This window comes from Podarcis melisellensis (assembly GCF_964234715.1).
Source record: "Podarcis melisellensis genome assembly, chromosome: 2".
Classification (NCBI taxonomy): domain Eukaryota; kingdom Metazoa; phylum Chordata; class Lepidosauria; order Squamata; family Lacertidae; genus Podarcis; species Podarcis melisellensis.
In genome coordinates, this window is record NC_138529.1 from 68,580,891 (window position 1) to 68,598,549 (window position 17,659).

The following is a 17,659-nucleotide window of genomic DNA, read 5'->3' on the forward strand; positions in this document are numbered from 1 at the left end:
AGCTGGCCTAAGTAGATATTCAGAAGCATCGTGCTGCTGTGTCTTTCCATTAGGGCAACAAGTGAAAAGGAGATTTCAGTTAGGAAGCTTCAGAGAGTTCAAATGGCAAAATTTGCTAATTAAATCTCCAGTTATGGTCTAGGGCACCTTCTAGGACCCCTTCCATCCAACCAGAAAGCAAAAATAGAGAAAAGCCCACATCCCCCAAGGGATTACTCACTTGCAGGACTTGTGGGAGCATGGCTTGAATACGGCAGATATGGGATGCGCGTAGCAGATGGGGCACAGGTCCTCCTCACTGGTGGGCTGCAAAGAAGCAACACACCACTCAGCTTATTGGCAGTTGCCAACACCCAGCCCACATCATGGGGCAAAGCAAGGCGTCTCACGGCAGAAGAACAGCAGCTCCTTAGCAGTTAATAACATGAAGGTTCTGCACTAGACGCTTGAAACTGAAATGGCTGGTTGGCTTCGTACACTTCATGCCAGGGCTTACTTAAGATACATGCTGCAAATCTTGGATCAGAACCACTTGTGTTGCTTTGATCCATGCGGCAACTCTCTAAGAGTGTTGCCAGTGAGGTAGGAGGGGAAATGGCTCCAGGAAGATTCCACTATCAGCTATGAGGGCTCTACTCTCTCAGGAGGGCTAAATGAACTGGAGGGCTACCTCTACCTCCCTGGCCAAGGAAAGAGGAGAAAACAGGCATTCTAGCCTCCTGTGTCCTGTTCTTCACAGGGCAGTGTCCTAACTTTGATTGCTCCTCCTCATGGCCTGATTAGGCCCCGGGTGTCTAAAGGGGAAGTGTGATAGGTCTGTCTCGCTCTGGGTGCAAAATGTTATAGGAACATTAGCGGATGAACCTCTCTCCCACTGCCACTGCGCTGTGAAGCCCTGGCCTGTGGAGTGAAGCCCACGTTTCCTTGCCAACTATGCTCTGTAATCAGGGGAAGGGTGTTTTTATTTTATTTCCTCTTCTTTTAAATGTAACGTCTTTCACTGGGGAGTTCTATAAAAATGCTGATGACCGTAGGGACTGCACTCCTTTGGGTATTATGAGGACTCCTCCCGGATGATGTCATAATGGAAGGGAGGGCCTTGTCTGTCCAAGAGGAGAGGGAATCCCAGTGAGCAGACTGCTGCCACTAGGGGGAGAAAGTGAGATTTTTAAAAAGTTTTGAAAAGATAACAATATAAATGTATCTCTTATGAATCTCCCCCTTGGAGCACGGACCATGAGCTCTGCCTCTAAAGAAGACTGTTAATTGCACCTATACATATCCTGCTATCTTTCGATATAATTTTGGGAGAGCTAATAATCTCAGCAGCGGAAGCAGCAGTAAAGAATATACGGGACTAGTCAACTTCTCTGCACTTGTCTCCCTGTGCAAAGAATGTACAGAGTTCAGCTTAGCTTGAGGTTCTTAATGAAGGTTTGTTTCCTGCCCTGGGGTTGGCCTAGGCTAAGAGCATGAGTTCCTACTGAACCCAGGGACAGTGTGTTCCCATCCCATCAGCTCTCTCTCCCACCCCATCCCCACCCTGTCCTCCTGCAGCAGCCTTTATGCAGCTCCAAACTGCAGCTAGAAGATGAGCAGCCACATTAATAATTCAGATCCTACCCCGGCAGAGATCAGGTTGCTTCCTGGATCACAGCTTCTCTCTGGAGGTCACCCAGACAGAGCAACACGCGGGGGCTGTTTCAGCAGCCAGAGTCCATCTGGGTAGCTTCTGTGGTGCTTAAGCTCCTCCTCCCTCCATGCCCATCCAGTCCAAATTTTTTTTCAACAAAGAAAGACAGTTCTGTGCCTTCAATTTCGCAAATTCATCTTGAACAGTTTATTCTGCTTCCAAGGTTCAGAATTTCAAAAGAAATTGGAATTGTTTGGGCAAAGATTTGGGTTGGGTGTGGGGGGGTAGGGGAGGGAGAATGGAGCTCTAAGGCCTCACTTCCCTGAAGACAGTGGAACTCCTTCCCACTGGGATATCTGCTTGGCTGCTGGGTGTTTGCAGATTACAGATGGTGGAGAACACACAGAACAAGCATATTTCAGTGGTCATAAGTAAGTGCTGTACTCGGTGACCTTGTAAAGTGAGCACAAATCAAAGGAGTTTTGACTCTCATATTCATTCTATGTTGTACTACTGCTGGGCTGGCTAAACCCTGGTTTAGGGGCCTGTTCTGACCCCTCAGTCAGTTTTTGTCTGACTCCCCACCACCAATTTTGGCAGTGCCAGAAAAAGGGGGGAAATAGTGACATACACTCGGTATGAGGTAGGTGAGCTTCAGAGCCTTCAGTGTTCCCCCTTCCTAGTCATCAGGCTGATCATTTGATGGGGGATGATAATAACCCAATTTCCTCAGATGATCAGCATGGATCAGCTGCTGGTGGGGGGGCTGTGTGCCTCTTGAGTGTGTTATGTATGTGTGCATGAAAGTGGTATGGGTGGGCACCCCCACAACTGGCATGTAAACCTCAGAGTAGGGGCCAAGGATGAATGGACCCTCAGCCCAAAAAAAGAAGAGCCACCCCTGCTTAATCCTGCTTAAGTTGAGGATATTATTAGCTTAGGAAGTGTGCTTTAGCACCTGTGCATATGTATGCTACGCATCTACCTGTGCCCATTCTCAGATCCTGCTTCCACAGGAAAACACACTGTCCTTACAGATGGCTCAGAACTAGCCCTAAAGCAGGGGTGGTTATGAGGGTGATGCCAATATATTGTTGGACTCCCAATGGTCAGCAGGGATGGGAGCTGGAGTCCAGCAGCAGCTGGAGGGCACCACATTGGCTATTGCTGCCCTACAGCATTAGAGGTCAGCATCAACCTTTGCCATGGAACGTGGACACTTACCCCATATGGTTTTAACATGTCCAAGCCAAACCAGGTACCCAAGAAACAGAGCCACCCAGTGTTGCCAAGCAAGGTCAGTATCTGCAGGGTATCTGCAGGACCCTGTGAATGCTGCGCCTTCACTTCCCTCAGGCAATGCAGCAAGGGCCGGTGCTTGATCTTTTGCCTCGGTTGAGGTCCTGCGAGGGGTGGTGCTATGGAGGGTGCCTTGGGCAAGTGGCCACACACATTAGGTGGAAGTTCATTAGGTGGAAGCTTACCAAGGTGGAGGCTGCAGCCTGCTTGGACTCTTCGCTGAGGTGGCCCAGCATTTGCTCCACCTTGGCCAGCTCTTCCTGGCTGATGTAATCAGTGTCTGCAGAAAAACAGAGAGATTAATGATAAAGGAAGGGCAAGTGGCAGCAGAGTGGGGGGGGGGCACAGGTTCTACTATTACTATGCAGAGCAGGGGGTGTTGGGGGCCTTGCCCCGGATTTCTTTTTTTCAGCCCCATCCCACCAATGACTAGTTGGGAGGGATTAAAATGAAGCTGCAGTGGAGGTGTTTGGCCACATGGTGGCAGAGCCCAGCATGAGCTGATCTGTTAACCAAGTGAGGCGCAAAGAGGTGAGGCACCTTGTTCTCAGTGTTATCACAGGACAGAGGAAAACGGCTTTGCGCAGTAGTGCTCTATGGGACAGGGACAAGGGTAGAGTTCTCAAAAGCCACCAGATGACAGCATGCATGGAAAGCATTATGCAGGTATAGCTTCCCTGGGCATATTGTGGCCACAACTCTTGCTTCAATTAGACAACCCAGAGATTTAGAGTGCTGATGAGAAATACTGGTCTATGTTTTAAAATATGCAAGCTTTGAGAGCCCCATAGACCATGTGATCAAAGATGACCAAGTCCTCAAGACGATGCCAAGGAAATGGAGGTTAAATATTGCATCCGGAGTGGCAAGCCATCCATGAAAGGGGTGAAAACTCTTCAGTTGTCACAAGGCAATCAAAGCTTCCTATCTGAGCAACTCATGAGGGGGAACATAGGAGTGATCCTACAAAGGTTAAGCAACATTATTGTCAGTGCCATTAAGGGCTCCGGCTATAATATGGGAGAAAGATCTTCCGATGCATCCATGCTCCTGCATACACACACACCCACCCCTCCGCCTCTCTCTCCACCCCTCACATTTCTGATAAGCATGTGTTTGTTCTGGGGAAGCCTTCATAAGAAGAGCTCTGCCGGATCAGGCCGATGGCCCATGTAGTCCACCCACAGTGAACTACCAGATGTGAGAAACCCACAAACAGGATCTGAACACAGGAGCACCTCCCCCTCCTGCAGTTTCCAGCAACTGGTATTCAGAAGCATTACTGCCTCTGACCTCTGCCTCTTTGGATTGCTTAGGCCTCTGGGATTTGACACAGCAAAGCGCCTGCGAGAACTAGCATAGTTTTCCTTACTGGGTAGAGCAGGAAAAAATGGTTGGCAAAGAAGGCACAGGGCAACTCTGGCCATGCCCATACACCCGAGTCTATGAAGCAACCTTCAGAAGCGGATCTAATACGTATTTGCAAAGACTGCCTATGGCAGAGAATATCAGCCGCTGGGCCAGCTCAGTATCAGCATAGGTGCTGCTGCTGGCAGATACACAAGTACATGCATTTTTGGAATCAGGCTTTTAGACAAACACTCTCTTGACGGGTGGGGCGAGAACATTCCCTCCATAGCCCAGAAATAGGATGGGAACACAAGCACTTTGCTGTAGGGTAAGGGAATTCAGAGCGAGGCAAGAGGGTGCAACAGTAGGTAATGCTGCAAACAGGGGAGGGGCAGGGGACTCAGCATGCTCCATTCTGGGAAACAATTAACAGTGCCTCTTTAAGATATAATGCACAGTGCATTGCGGAAAACAAAAGAGAATCTGCCTGTGGTGTCCTCTGCAGGCTACTGCCTTCCCTCTAGCACACGTTTTCACACTATCAGCAGGAAAAGGGAACCTGCAGTTGGCAGGCAGGGAAGTCCCACTTAATAATGACATTAGCGGGAAGGAAAGGACAGTGGTTATAATCCCTGTAGACTCGAATACAGCAGCAACCACCCCAAGGCACAGCCTTGTTCCATGTGAGGCATCCCCCGAGCTTTAGGATTCCCAGTTAACAGTAAACCCAGAGCACTTTCTAATATTACTTTCCTTTTTTCTTTCCAGCAGAGGATCATCATCAACCTGCCATAGTACTGCTTCAAATTTTTTCCAAGCACTCAACAGTGAGCATATTTGGACATGGTAGAGTAATTGTCATTACCCCCTTCCATTTCTCTTGGATGTAGCTTTCCTGGGCTCAGCAGAGATTCACAAGGGAAAATACCAGAGATCATACTTGAGCTAAGATGTGGTTTATCATATTGGCTAAATGGCCTCTCTAAGATGCCTCAGTTCTGTAAAAACCTGGAAGTGTATTGCTTTTTATCAAGGCTGGACTAAGACGTTTTGTTGCCTGAGATCTGATGAACAAGATGACACCCTCCTTCCCATGCCATGTATAAAATCCAACCAGACTGGCAACTGAATCTTACTTCAACAGTAACAATGGGGTCCTCCACTGCACCCAAGGACAGCAGCCTAGCACAGTGGGCGTAGGGCAGATTGCACAGCAATCACACAGGGCCAGTCCTACTATTAGGCAGAGCGCAACAGCCGCCTTAGGCAGCAGATGCTGGAGAAGCAACATCCGCTGGCCAGTCCTCCAGTGTCCTTTTGGCAGCTCCCCACCTTGGGAGGACAGAGCTGTGTGTGCCATGTGGCCTGTCTTGCACCTTCCTAAGTTAGCTTGCTGCCTTCAGGTGCTGAAATATGCTATCCCATCACAACTGCTGATGCAGCTTTCACTCCAGTCAACTTCTGTGCATGGAATGGTGAGGGAGGGGAGAGGCTATCATCTAGTCCTTTGACTCAGGCAGCAAATTATCTTGAGTGGGCCCTGCACACAACGGCTCTCCCCTTTAGCACTTTGCTGTTGCTCCCTATCCCACAGTATCTGCCTCACTCTGCCTAATGGTAGGGCTGGCCCTGGTTTGCATGCATTCGCAGCTGGAGAACAAAAACTAGAACCCCCCCCCCTGCAAGCCTGAGGCAAGGAGGCCTTCAGCCAGCCTTTCATAGGGAGAGTGAGATAAATCATAATGGCCACAATTCAGCAGAGGTTAAAAGAAAGAGAAAGATTTGCTGCCTGCTGCAGTAATCTTCCACAGTTCTCAATCACTTCAGCAGCTCTGCACCACTACCCCAATCACATAATGCCTTATTTCGTCATCAGCTCAAGATCTCCATGGAACTAGAGGTTGTGTAAATAAAGCCTGCACTATTCCTTAGGGATCACGGTTTCCTCCATCTCAGCGCTCCAATTGCTTTCCTCTATCTCAGCAAACTTCAAGGGCATGGGCAGAGCCAAGGACAGGAGCCTGGTTCTCTCTCTCTCTCGCTGGACACACATTTCTTTTAAGAGATGGCATGTGGCAGTTTGGTATGCAAATGCATACATAACAGTACATATTTTTTCACTATAGAAATTTTTTTTGCTGCCATCCTACCCAGCGAATAGGAATGGATCCTTAAAATGGGCTGTGGGGCAAAGTTAAGTGAAAATAAAATTAGAAAAGATGCAAACAACTTCTTCTCTGAAAACACACACACACAGTGGGGACTCCACGACTGGTCCCTCCGGGGAAGCGTAAGCAGCGCCATGTGCTGCTCTGCTGTGCCACAGGACAGTAGGCCTGAGCAGCTGAAGAATAAGCTGCCTCTGTTGCTGGCATTGCTGATGCAGGAATCTGCCTTCTATTGAGGCAGGCCCTTGAGTCAATCCAGCCTCGTATAGTTTACTGTTCTAACTGGCAGCAGCTCTAGGGGGTCTTGGGCAAAACTATTTCACATCCCTTTTTACCTGATCCTTTTACCTGGAAATGTAAGAAGGCTGAACCCGGAACCTCCTTGCATGCAAATCCTGTGCCCTACCACTGGGCATCCCACAAGTCCACATTGCTCTGCTAAACCCCCTCAAGGATACCCTGCACCTGCTCTATGCATCGAGCTACAGTCAGCTCACACCACCCAATTTGTGACTTATCTTGTTTTATTGTGTTGTGTTGTGTCTTATCTTGTTTTATTGTGTTGTTATTTTACAGCAGATGCATTTTAAAGTGTGCTTTTATTTTTCCATGTAGCTTTATGGAAAAGGGACACAGGTGGCGCTGTGGGTTAAAGCCTCAGAGCCTAGGACTTGCCGATCGAAAGGTCGGCGGTTCGAATCCCTGCGGCGGGGTGCGCTCCCGCTGCTCGGTCCCAGCGCCTGCCGACCTAGCAGTTCGAAAGCACCTCCGGGTGCAAGTAGATAAATAGGGACCGCTTTCTAGCGGGAAGGTAAACGGCGTTTCCGTGTGCAGCTCTGGCTCGCCAGAGCAGCGATGTCACGCTGGCCACGTGACCCGGAAGTGTCTCCGGACAGCGCTGGCCCCTGGCCTCTTGAGTGAGATGGGCGCACAACCCCAGAGTCTGTCAAGACTGGCCCTTACGGGCAGGGGTACCTTTACCTTTACCTTTTATGGAAAAGCAGCTTTAAATATTTCTTAGGCTAATGAGCTTACATATATGTATATACACTTCCCCCCCCCCTTTTTAAACCTATTCTTTTGTCTGAATTCTTAGCTGATCCTTCTTAGGAAACGCAAGAAGGGCCGTGCTGGATCAGGCCCATGGGCTCATCTAGTTCAGCATCCAATTCTTAGAGTAGGCAACCATACGCCTGTGGAAACAGGATGGAAAAGTTGTTGCTGTTGCTGTTGGAGAGCAGAGGCACAGCAAGAGGAAAACAGGGAGTTATTCCCATGTTGTTGCCACAGGGCAAATATATTTGGTGGCCTCAAATACACAAAGCATCTGTGAAGAGCAGGGACAGGCAAGGAGGGAGGAGACACAAGACAGCTGTTTACAAGCTCTGTAGCGGAGATCTCAGTGATACCCTTTCTACAAAAGGCACCTAGGAGTTACCCAAATGGCAAAGTGGCAGGCAACAAGGAGCCATGCAGGAACAAGCGACTCATGGCGTATGTTAAGCACAGCAAATCAGAGGAGATACTTACAGCTCTGTAGGGAGAAATGTTTCTTGTCAGCAGAAGCTGATGCCATCCCCAGGACTAGAGGCTCCGTGTTCCCCAACAAGTACTGAATAGAACGGAGCTGGAAACAGGGATCTGCCAGCAGCACAGCTGTTGCCCGCTCAGCACTGGAAAGACAGACAGAAAGACATGCTTTATGAAGGCCTTGTCTTGGAATGACAGCACATCTCGTTCCTCTCAGCAATCCCTGTGTGACATGTTTGTGTTCATGAGAACTGGCATCTTTAGGAGTAAAGGACACACTCTCTAGTCTTTAGAGCAATATTGCTTCATTAATATTGTTGTCAGACCTCCTGCCCTATGGCCATCACAAGCTGCTCCCGTTGCTCACTGGTGGCCTAGCACAGCAATGGATGGTACAGACCCAACGGCAATGGGAGAGGAAAAGGCAGGAAGTCAGAGAATGGGCCCGTATGATGCCTCCTAAGAAACAGGGTCTTAGGGTCAGGCTGCTTTATAAAGACATCTGGAACTTCCTCTTGGCCACAGTTGGTGGTCTCAAAGTGTAGGACATCTTGACAGGTCCACCTGACTTAACATCGTATGAGGTATTTTCTAGGTTGATGAGGCTTCATTAAATGGGGACTGTTTAATTCCAGAGGCTGGTCCCTCAGAAGCCAACGGCTTTTGTACAGACACACAGCACAGCTTAATGGGCACCAAATTTTCCAGCCACCTTGGTGTACAAGTTGCACACAGTCAGAGGGCAAATGTCTCCAAAAAGCAACAACATCCTGGTAAATTAAATAGGTCTTGAACAGCAGAAATTGCATTCTTCATTTGATTGATATTCAACTCAAGAGCAAGAGGCAGCTGTTTAGCAGCTAGATTGACTGACATACTGCATTTGCTATATGCTGCAGCCTGGAAGAACAAGAATGGGTGCAGGCGGGGGGAGGAAATGTCACCATGAATTGTCTTGACTAGGAAGCAGAACCTCCATACATTTTAAGCACCTCTTTCAGCCATTTGTTATATAACAAACAGGTCCTACTAGTGGAAGCCTGAGCAAAGGCTGGTTCTCTTCCCAGCATGCACCCCCAAATTGCCTTGAGGGGGGGGTCAGAAGAACCCCCATAACAGGGGGTGGAGGGGAGATTGTTCTACCAGAAAAGCAGAAATGCTTGCACTGATGGAATGATCTCCTTATCACCATGTTGAATTCGTCCCACTATCTCTGTTATGAGGGAGATGATTAGGACTACCAGTAAATACCAAATTATGCATATTTATTTTCATGCTGACGCCAGGTTGTCTGTTTATAAACAAGCACATGTGAGAGGAGAGAAAGCGGCTGTCCTGAAGGAGCAAAATAATTAAAAACGAATTCTCAGGCATTTAAAGTTATACTTATGAATTCCACCATTTAAAAAAACCAACCCTCAGTCTGAAAAAGGATTTTTATTTATTTATTTAATTCATACACCACCCTTCATCATAGGATCACAGGATGCTTTGCTGCATAAAAACACACATTTAAAAAAACAAACAAATGAAAGAATAACCCCCCTCACCACATTTGTTATCATCTTGTTGCCATTAACACCTGATCATGTTGAGAGTCCAGCTGCTGTAATGATTCAAGAGAGCTCTTATCTGCACTGACTACTAATTATGAATTTAAAGTAATGACTATAACACCTTACTTACACTGGATCAGCTGTGATGTATTATTTCTCACTAATTAGTTGGGGTTTCTGCTACATTCTTGCAGCCATTTTGACTTACCAAATACATGTAGAATTGCAGCTTAATAATATAATCTTTTATCAAAATGACCATTCACAACTTTTAATTACTTCCTCCTACTCTTTCCATTCAAAGAAGATTAAATATGGTAAGAACGGCCTTAACAGGTGAACACAATAGTTGGATTAAGAAGTCTTACAGACTACTTAAACCCTCAGATTTCATGATGGTACACGAAATGATATGTTCATGATGGAACATATCATTTGCAACAGGAGTTATGTTTCTGCCAGTTTTTTACATAAACACACACACACTCACAAAGATTAAGTTCTTGTAATTAGCTTTTTTGTTCTTTGTTGGTCTTCTTGTTATTATAGATTTGTATTAATACAATAAGAATTTAATAAAAATTACTTGTTAAAAAGCTCAATTTTTCATGTTCCCTAACTGAAAGCCAACCTTTGTTCATCACAAAGCATTAGAAGATATGTCTCATTACTTGTAGCTCCCACAATCAGCAAATGAAGCAGTCACAACAAGACAAGCAGGCTAATAGTACAAAGAACTGGAGAGATGAAATTTATGGGAAGTATTATGCAGCCCTGCACAGAACTATTACAACAGCTACCAACGTCATAAGAGTGAAATGTGAGAACATAAGTGGAATCTCAAAAGATTAAAATCAGAAGGCACAATTGCCCTCCTCACGTGTACCTCCATGCATACACATTAAGGGAAACGATGCTGTGTTCTCCTAGCGCTGCCCCTGATGTTGCTATACCTCTGACACTTGCACATTGAGTGGGATTCTGCAAAGGCACAGCTATGCATGTACATAGAAAGGCATTTTATGTGAGGACACCTCAACCTTGCAGGGATCCTTGTCATCTCAATTGTCTACTTGCATACAATTGTACAATACCCTTTTCTGGTGTTCCACTCAATGCCCATATTTCAGATATGCAGCAAAAGTCCTGGCCCTGCCTTTCTCCTGCCCTCCATTTTTAGTGAATGTGTACGGTTCAGTGCTAAGCCCATGGCAGCCAGAAGCAGAATGGGCAGCATTTCCTGGTAATCAAGTATAAACTCTTGGAGGTATTGTGATAATCTGAAAGCATGAACTGTGCTAGCACTGTACAGAGAAACACACTGGGCCCTTCCTACCCTCAACATACCAAATAGCAGAATTAAAGTCACATCATTTCCTGAAGACCACTGATTTGAAATTGGGGTTTACGGGACACTGCGCTGAGGTACATTTGGAGTGGTTCACACTCTTATCTCTCTAACTGCTACTCCCTTGTCTCGATTTCTCTTTATCCACATCTCCCTCTTCCCCCATTTTCCTCCCTCCTTGACCTATGTGGACCTGGGGCTGCTGGTTGCCCAGCCTGCTCTGTGGGTCACTGTTGGACCACATCAGAATACAGGGATTGGTTACAGATACAAAGCAGCACTTTCCGTCCTTGTAAGAGGAAGTGAGCCTGCTTCCTGGGATGCAGCCAATGCATTTCCAAGGAACATGCATTTGTTTCTACTGTACACTTAACTTTATGGCTGTGCAAAGCTGCCAGTGGGGACTACTGCTGTCTGGCACCCCTTTCCTCCAAGGAAGACTAAGTCAACATTCAGAAAGGGCCTTTGTGAGTGGTTTGTCAAGGGCCGAATGATCCAGACTGCTCAGCAATGCAGCACTTGGGTGTAGAGAAGCAGGGGACCGAATTGCTTTAGAGCACTATTAGCTTTCCTACTCATAAAGTGAGGAAGGCCGTTCCCTTGCCGAGAAAGGAATTAACACACAGTCAGGGTGCTGCCAAAACACCACTCATTTGAGGACATATCCAAGTCTCTTACCAATACCAGGGAGAGCAGCCAGAGCACTTTGAACTGAACTGTTTCAAGAGACAGGCCTCCTGCTTCATTCAACCTGTAGGGCACACAATGGTGCCATAACTGTCCCGAGGACTCTGCAGTGAGATGGGGAGACTGCTCACCTAGAAAGGAGGCGGCACATGCCGTGGAGAAAGGGGCTTCAGGTGACCTTCTCTAGGAGAGTGTTCAGGACTTGTGTTTGTTATAGGGAAATCAACAAAAATAAAGTGGTCCTGTAAAAGACTGTATGTGGCATGTCTACTGCCACATACATGTATGATACAATACCAAAGTGCAAATCCAGACATAGGCAATTGCAAAGACCTCAAAGAAATGGATGGTTGAGCTAACCCAATGTTTTGTGTTGAATTTTGACTATTTCTACTGAGGAATCTTATATCGTTCCAGAAAACGTCTGATGCTTTAATGGTCATGTTGTATTTTGCTAATGGGTTTTGTGTTGTCTTCTCCAGCTGCTGAGACTGAAAAGCTTTGCATAGCTTGAAAAAAATTGTGAGAGGAAAGTCCCATTTAAGCATGTTAGGCCTAATGGAATTACAACCCACAGATCACTTCCTGATGGCTAAAACTAATTTGATATTAATTGAATTACTCTTCCTGCTCAGCCTGCCACATAGCAGTGACCTAGCTCTCACTGAAGTGGTAAACATGTGTCTCACTTGGACCAGTTCACAGTGCATTTGGAGGCTCACATGGTGGGATGCTCCCCTACACATAGAAAATGAGCATGCCAGAGAGAAGACCAGACCAGAGGCCTTCTTCCTGACATGCTATTTTCCTAGGTGAAGGGATTTTTTTTTCATGAACAAAGGAAAATTCAATCACATGGATCCCCACTTGCTCTCAGAGAGAACTGGATATTTTTGTTCAATTTCTTTAATAAAATAAATGCTTAAATCTGCATCATCTCAGATGACGATTTTAGCTCAATGACCTCAACATTCAAGCCTACTTCATCAACTATATGGAGAATGTAAAGTTCATGGGCCTAACCAGGTCTGACTTCACATACTGTTGGATATATAGATAAAGGATTAGGAACAGCTCAGTTCTTGTAAAAGTTTTGCTGCTTTGCATCATCCATTTTGTGGAGAAGTATGTTTGACACTGGATCTCAACAACGCTTTCACTTCCCTTCCCTGGAAAACACACCACTTCAAGATCAGAAAGGAGAAATCAATTCATTTACAGCTCACTTCAGGGCATATGCACACACTCTGGAATCACAATTCAAGAAAGACATGGACATAGGAAAAACAGAACACTTAATATTTGCTTAGAGGAAAAAGATTGCAAGTGGGGGCAGAGATTAATTTTACATATATTTACAAGGTTTTCAGGAAGAAAAACACAGTATCACCAGAGGACTATTTAAATTACAGAAAGGCTGTGTTGTTGTTGTTTTTAAATTAAATATTAGGAAATTTGAGCTAACCCTGTCTATGGAAGTTACGTTAGGATTGCCATATTTCAAAAAGTAAAAACCAGGACACACTGAAAGTTAATGAGTTGTTTTTTGTTTCAATTGACATGCCTAAGATCCAGGACAAAGCACCTCCTTTCAGACATCAATTCCACCTTTGAAATCCCAGTAATGTCTGGGAAAATCCAGATGTATGGCAGCCCTAAGTTACCGTATTACTCTCTTTTATGCAACATTTTCATGAAAAGTGCCATCTGTCCAGAGTAGCCTTTCCTTTTTCAGATCCAGGAAAGGCCTTTCATTTCAACCTGAAGAATGGGGAACCCCCTTTTAAAATCCATTTGCAGCCTGTCTCTTAGTTACCATTGGCGTGATCCACCTTCTATCAGACCCAGTTGTGGCCCATGAGTTGAAGACCAATGGCATAGCACAGAGGCAGGGAATCTCAGGTCTAAGGGTCAAGCACAGCCCTAGTCTAGGCTGCTCTCTCTGTCCCCAATAATTCCTCCCAGGCTACCCCCTCACTCAGAGTGTTTTTGCCTGGCTGGAATGTGTCCTTGTACTCTGATAATGCCTCTTAACTTGATGGAGGACACAGAGGGTTTTGTGTGTCTGTAGAAAGTAGCCTACTGTAAAAAGGACACAAACGCATTCATTGCTCTGTCCATTTTTGCCCTGATCCTACCCATCGCTGGCATGTGGCCTTCAGAAGGTTTTCCAGAAAGGAATGTAGTCCTCAGGCTGAAAAAGATTCCTCACTTCTGGAATAAGAGTACACTGCCTTAATATACTGCTTGAGTCATATGATCAATGGGATCAGGCACAACTCTGAAGTTAAGAGGGAAAAGGGAGTCTTGTAGAAGTGACAGAGTGCCAGCCTAATTTCTATTGGATGGGATTGCAGAAATGACTAAGAAGCCTGCACCATTAACTCCTAAGACACCATGTCTCTTGGCTGCAAAGTTCACTTCCTTTCCCTTTTCAGATCTTGTCCTTCAAGAAAACTTGTCACCTTTAAGAGATGTGTCAGTACAGTCCTTTTGTTCCAATGGCAAAGATGAGCAAGACAGCTCAAGGTCATTACATTTTGGGTTGCAAAACAAAAGCTAAAGTAACATAGTTCTTACAGATTTCAAATGCAGACTACATCAGGCCTAAATCAGAGCCCTGAGAAACCCTGTCGTTCAGTAATTTGTCAGGAGCACAGCTCAAGGCATGTCTAGCAGCCAATAGTAATGTCACCATGGAAAGTTACCGAGAAAATATCTCCTTTTTTAACAATGAAAAGGCAATTATCTCACACACCCTGAACTTATAAAAATGCAGCAGTCGCTACTGAATCTTGCTGAGAGTGGAAAAACACTGGCCATTAAATGGCAGCCCCATATACAAGCTAGAGTAGTGCACTCAAAGGTCTTTGATTAACCCAACATCTTTGCATTAGAAGCATTCAACTCATTTGGCAATTCGGAATAAGTTTAGGGCACTTGCTTGGATGCAGTCAATTTACCATGCACTTGCCACACCAGCTTTATGTAGATCACTTAAAATTGATGTATATCACTTAAAAGCAGAGTGTGTTGGTTCCCAACCACATGCATTTAGAACTATTTAGACCTTTAAAATATGGTCCCTTTAGCATATGTAGTGGTTGTGAATGAATGCACTGTTTCCTCAGGGTTCTTACTTCACATGAATTAGATGCTACACCTTTCATTTTTTGGCTCACACACATAAATTTTTGTTAGTTTTCTGTTGGGGGGAGGAAGGTATGTTATTTTTCCATCAGTTTAAATGTAGGACACATTTTAATTGTACTACTGTTACAGAGAAAATGAATACGTCAAAGTGCATCCCTATATATGAAAATGAATTTAAAGTATTTTTTTTTTAAAAAATTGGTCCCAGCTTCACCAAAAGAAAGCCAATCTTGCATTACAAGTAAGAGGCAGGTTTCAAAAGATTAATGTTTCAAAGAAAAAGACTTGCATAGAAATCACATGTACTAATTTATATGTATAGCTGCAACATATACATACATATATTATTATTATTATTATTATTATTATTATTATTATTATTATTATTAACATCAGAAATAGTTACTAAAATTTAAACAGACACACAGAGCTTCCTATTTATGCAGGGGTTATATCCCAGGCCCCTGCACCCGTAAGTGAAATTGTGTAAAGAGGGAAGCACCCTCTAAAAATCCTTTAAATGCTTTCTCTTTAATTCATACCAAAAATACTGCACGTATTCCAAAGAACTGAAGCTCTGGGGCTGGCAGGAGGCTAGAGGATGCATGCGAAAGCTGCTGCTGCTGCTGCTGCACTACCCCACACACCAGCTGTTAAGTGGGGAAGCTGAGCCCTGCTGTGCCTCTGGTCTCTTTGGGGCTTCCTCACGAGCCGAGAGGGCTCTCCAGCTCTCTCCTGCCACTTCTGGGTATGAATTGAATGACTTAATTACTTTCTTGTGCTGCACATATACACAGTCACACACAAGTAGAACACACGTGTGTTGGGGGATGCCAGTATAATACACCTAATCTCACCATAATGGAGAGGAGAAGGACTTGTGTGCCTGCTCAGTCTGCTGTCCAGGTGCTAACTGCTGGTGGGCAACATCAAGGCCTCTCTTGCTCTCCTCTTTCATGGTTCTTTATCTTTAAATTGGACTTTGAATTGAGAGCCCTTTAAATGGAGGATGACTTCAAATAGAGGCTGGCCCTCTGTAAACAGAACACATGGCCACTCTGATTCAGGAGTATTTCACCTCTGGAAGAGACAGAGGAATAAGCTAGGAGGAGGGGAGACAGGGCCACTCAGCAATAAGGGGTCACTTAAGATATGCAGCAGGGATCTCTGATTGCACATTTAAAAGCAGCTGCACAAAAACATGCAAGCAACTTTACATAGGGAAGCATCTGGCAAATATTTTCCCCAAAACATCTCCCTTGCAACTTGTAAAAATAGAGGATTAAGCACCCACTACGTCCTGCAGCTGCTGCAGCCAAATTAGTCATTTGCTGTACTAATGGAAACCAATTATTCTGCTTTGATTTTCACTTTCTCAAATAAAGCAGCCTGGATCTCCCAGGAAATTGCCCTCTAGCTGCTGCTCTCTCTGCCCCAGCAATTACTCTACAGACATGCCTGGTCAACTTTGAGCATCTGTTCAGGGGCAAAGGGTAAGTCAATGGCATGCAGTCGCTCTCTTGCCCTCTGTCCATTGAGGAGAGCAAACTGTGTTTCTACAGAGTTGGAATTACTGGACAAATCTCAGTCACCTCTGCCTCTGCTTTGATCAGAGATCACTTATTGCAGTTGGACCTCTCTCCAGCCCAACAGTCTCACCTGATGGCACCAAAGCAGCCTCCAGTTCAAAGGATGCAAGTTGAGGTCACACTATTGGTTCAGCCACAGGTGAGTGAAGTGATGAAAATCCAAGATGGCCAAGTAAATCAATACTAAAAGTATAAAAGCCTCAACGTATGTCAAATATGTAAATGGGGATGAAGGGAGGTAAATCAATAACCTGTGCCTCACCAATTATGTAGATACTGACATACAGCACAGACTAAAAAAAGACAATGGTTGTAGGGAGTTTGATTTGGCTTCTGAAATCTATGCATCTGCCCTTGAGAATTCTCTCATTCTCCCTCTTCTTCCCTCCCTCCCTCTCTCACACACATTTGCTTCCTCCACAGGAACAACACTACAGCTAACACCTTAGCAAGATCATCCACACAATAAACAGCCAATAATAATTGCATCAGCACACACAGAAAATGAAAAAGAAGAGAAGGGGTAAAATCTGAATGGAGAGTCAACTTTTTTTAAAAATGCTGGCATTTTGAATGTTGCTCAACTTTTGTGCCCGGATTTTCACTTTTTGAAATATGGTAACCCTAGGTGTGAGGAATCTTTGGCCCTCCAGATATTGCTGAACTACAATTCCCATCATCCTCAGCAAGCATGGCCAGGGATGATGCGAGTTGTAGTTCAGCAACATCTGGAGGGCCAAAGGTTCTGCACATCTGCTCAAGGACAATGATTTGCTGTATAGCTTAAGTTGGTTAGAGCACAGTGTTGATAACACCAGGCTTGTAGGTTTGATTCCCCTACAGTACAGTTGCACAGTCCTGCATTGCGGGGGGGGTGTGTGTGGACTAGATCATCCTTCCTCAGGGGTCCCTTCCAACTCTATGATTCTATGATCAGTTTCCTTATGCAGAAAAACTGAAAAATGAGATAAACTGAAAAGCTGGATAACCAAAAGGACCTGTGATGGCATGGAACAGCCAAGCAAATTATAATGCATGACTTCACCCCAAAGTGTAAAGATAGCACTGATCGAATTCAAAGCTGAACACTCTACTGCTATCAGGGATTTGGCAGTGACAGAAAGTGTGGTTGTATACCACTACAGAAGCATACTGCAAGGATAATGAGGCTGTACACTGCTTGTACGAATTCACTAAAGCCAAGGTAACAACAAAGGATGAAGGTTGGAGAAACAGAGCGAGCTGATAATCTGGCATAGCAATAGAAAGGATGTCACTGCCTCCAGCCATAAGCCTTCCCTGAGGACACCATATCCTGGGCAGGACCACAGTGAGGAAAATTTCAG

General features: G+C 45.2%; 1 protein-coding gene across 3 annotated transcripts in view; it reads right to left on the reverse strand.

Moving 5' to 3' along the window:
• Positions 1–17,659, reverse strand: part of RNF123 (ring finger protein 123) — an 87,258-nt gene that overhangs the window by 1,851 nt on the left and 67,748 nt on the right. For all 3 annotated transcript variants that reach the window (XM_081900243.1, XM_081900244.1, XM_081900245.1), the window contains exons 36-38: positions 7,981–8,123; positions 3,118–3,212; positions 221–306 (exon numbers count right to left, since the gene is read on the reverse strand). In XM_081900243.1, coding sequence (XP_081756369.1) covers positions 221–306; positions 3,118–3,212; positions 7,981–8,123 — 324 coding nt within the window. The remainder of the gene's footprint in view (positions 1–220; positions 307–3,117; positions 3,213–7,980; positions 8,124–17,659) is intronic.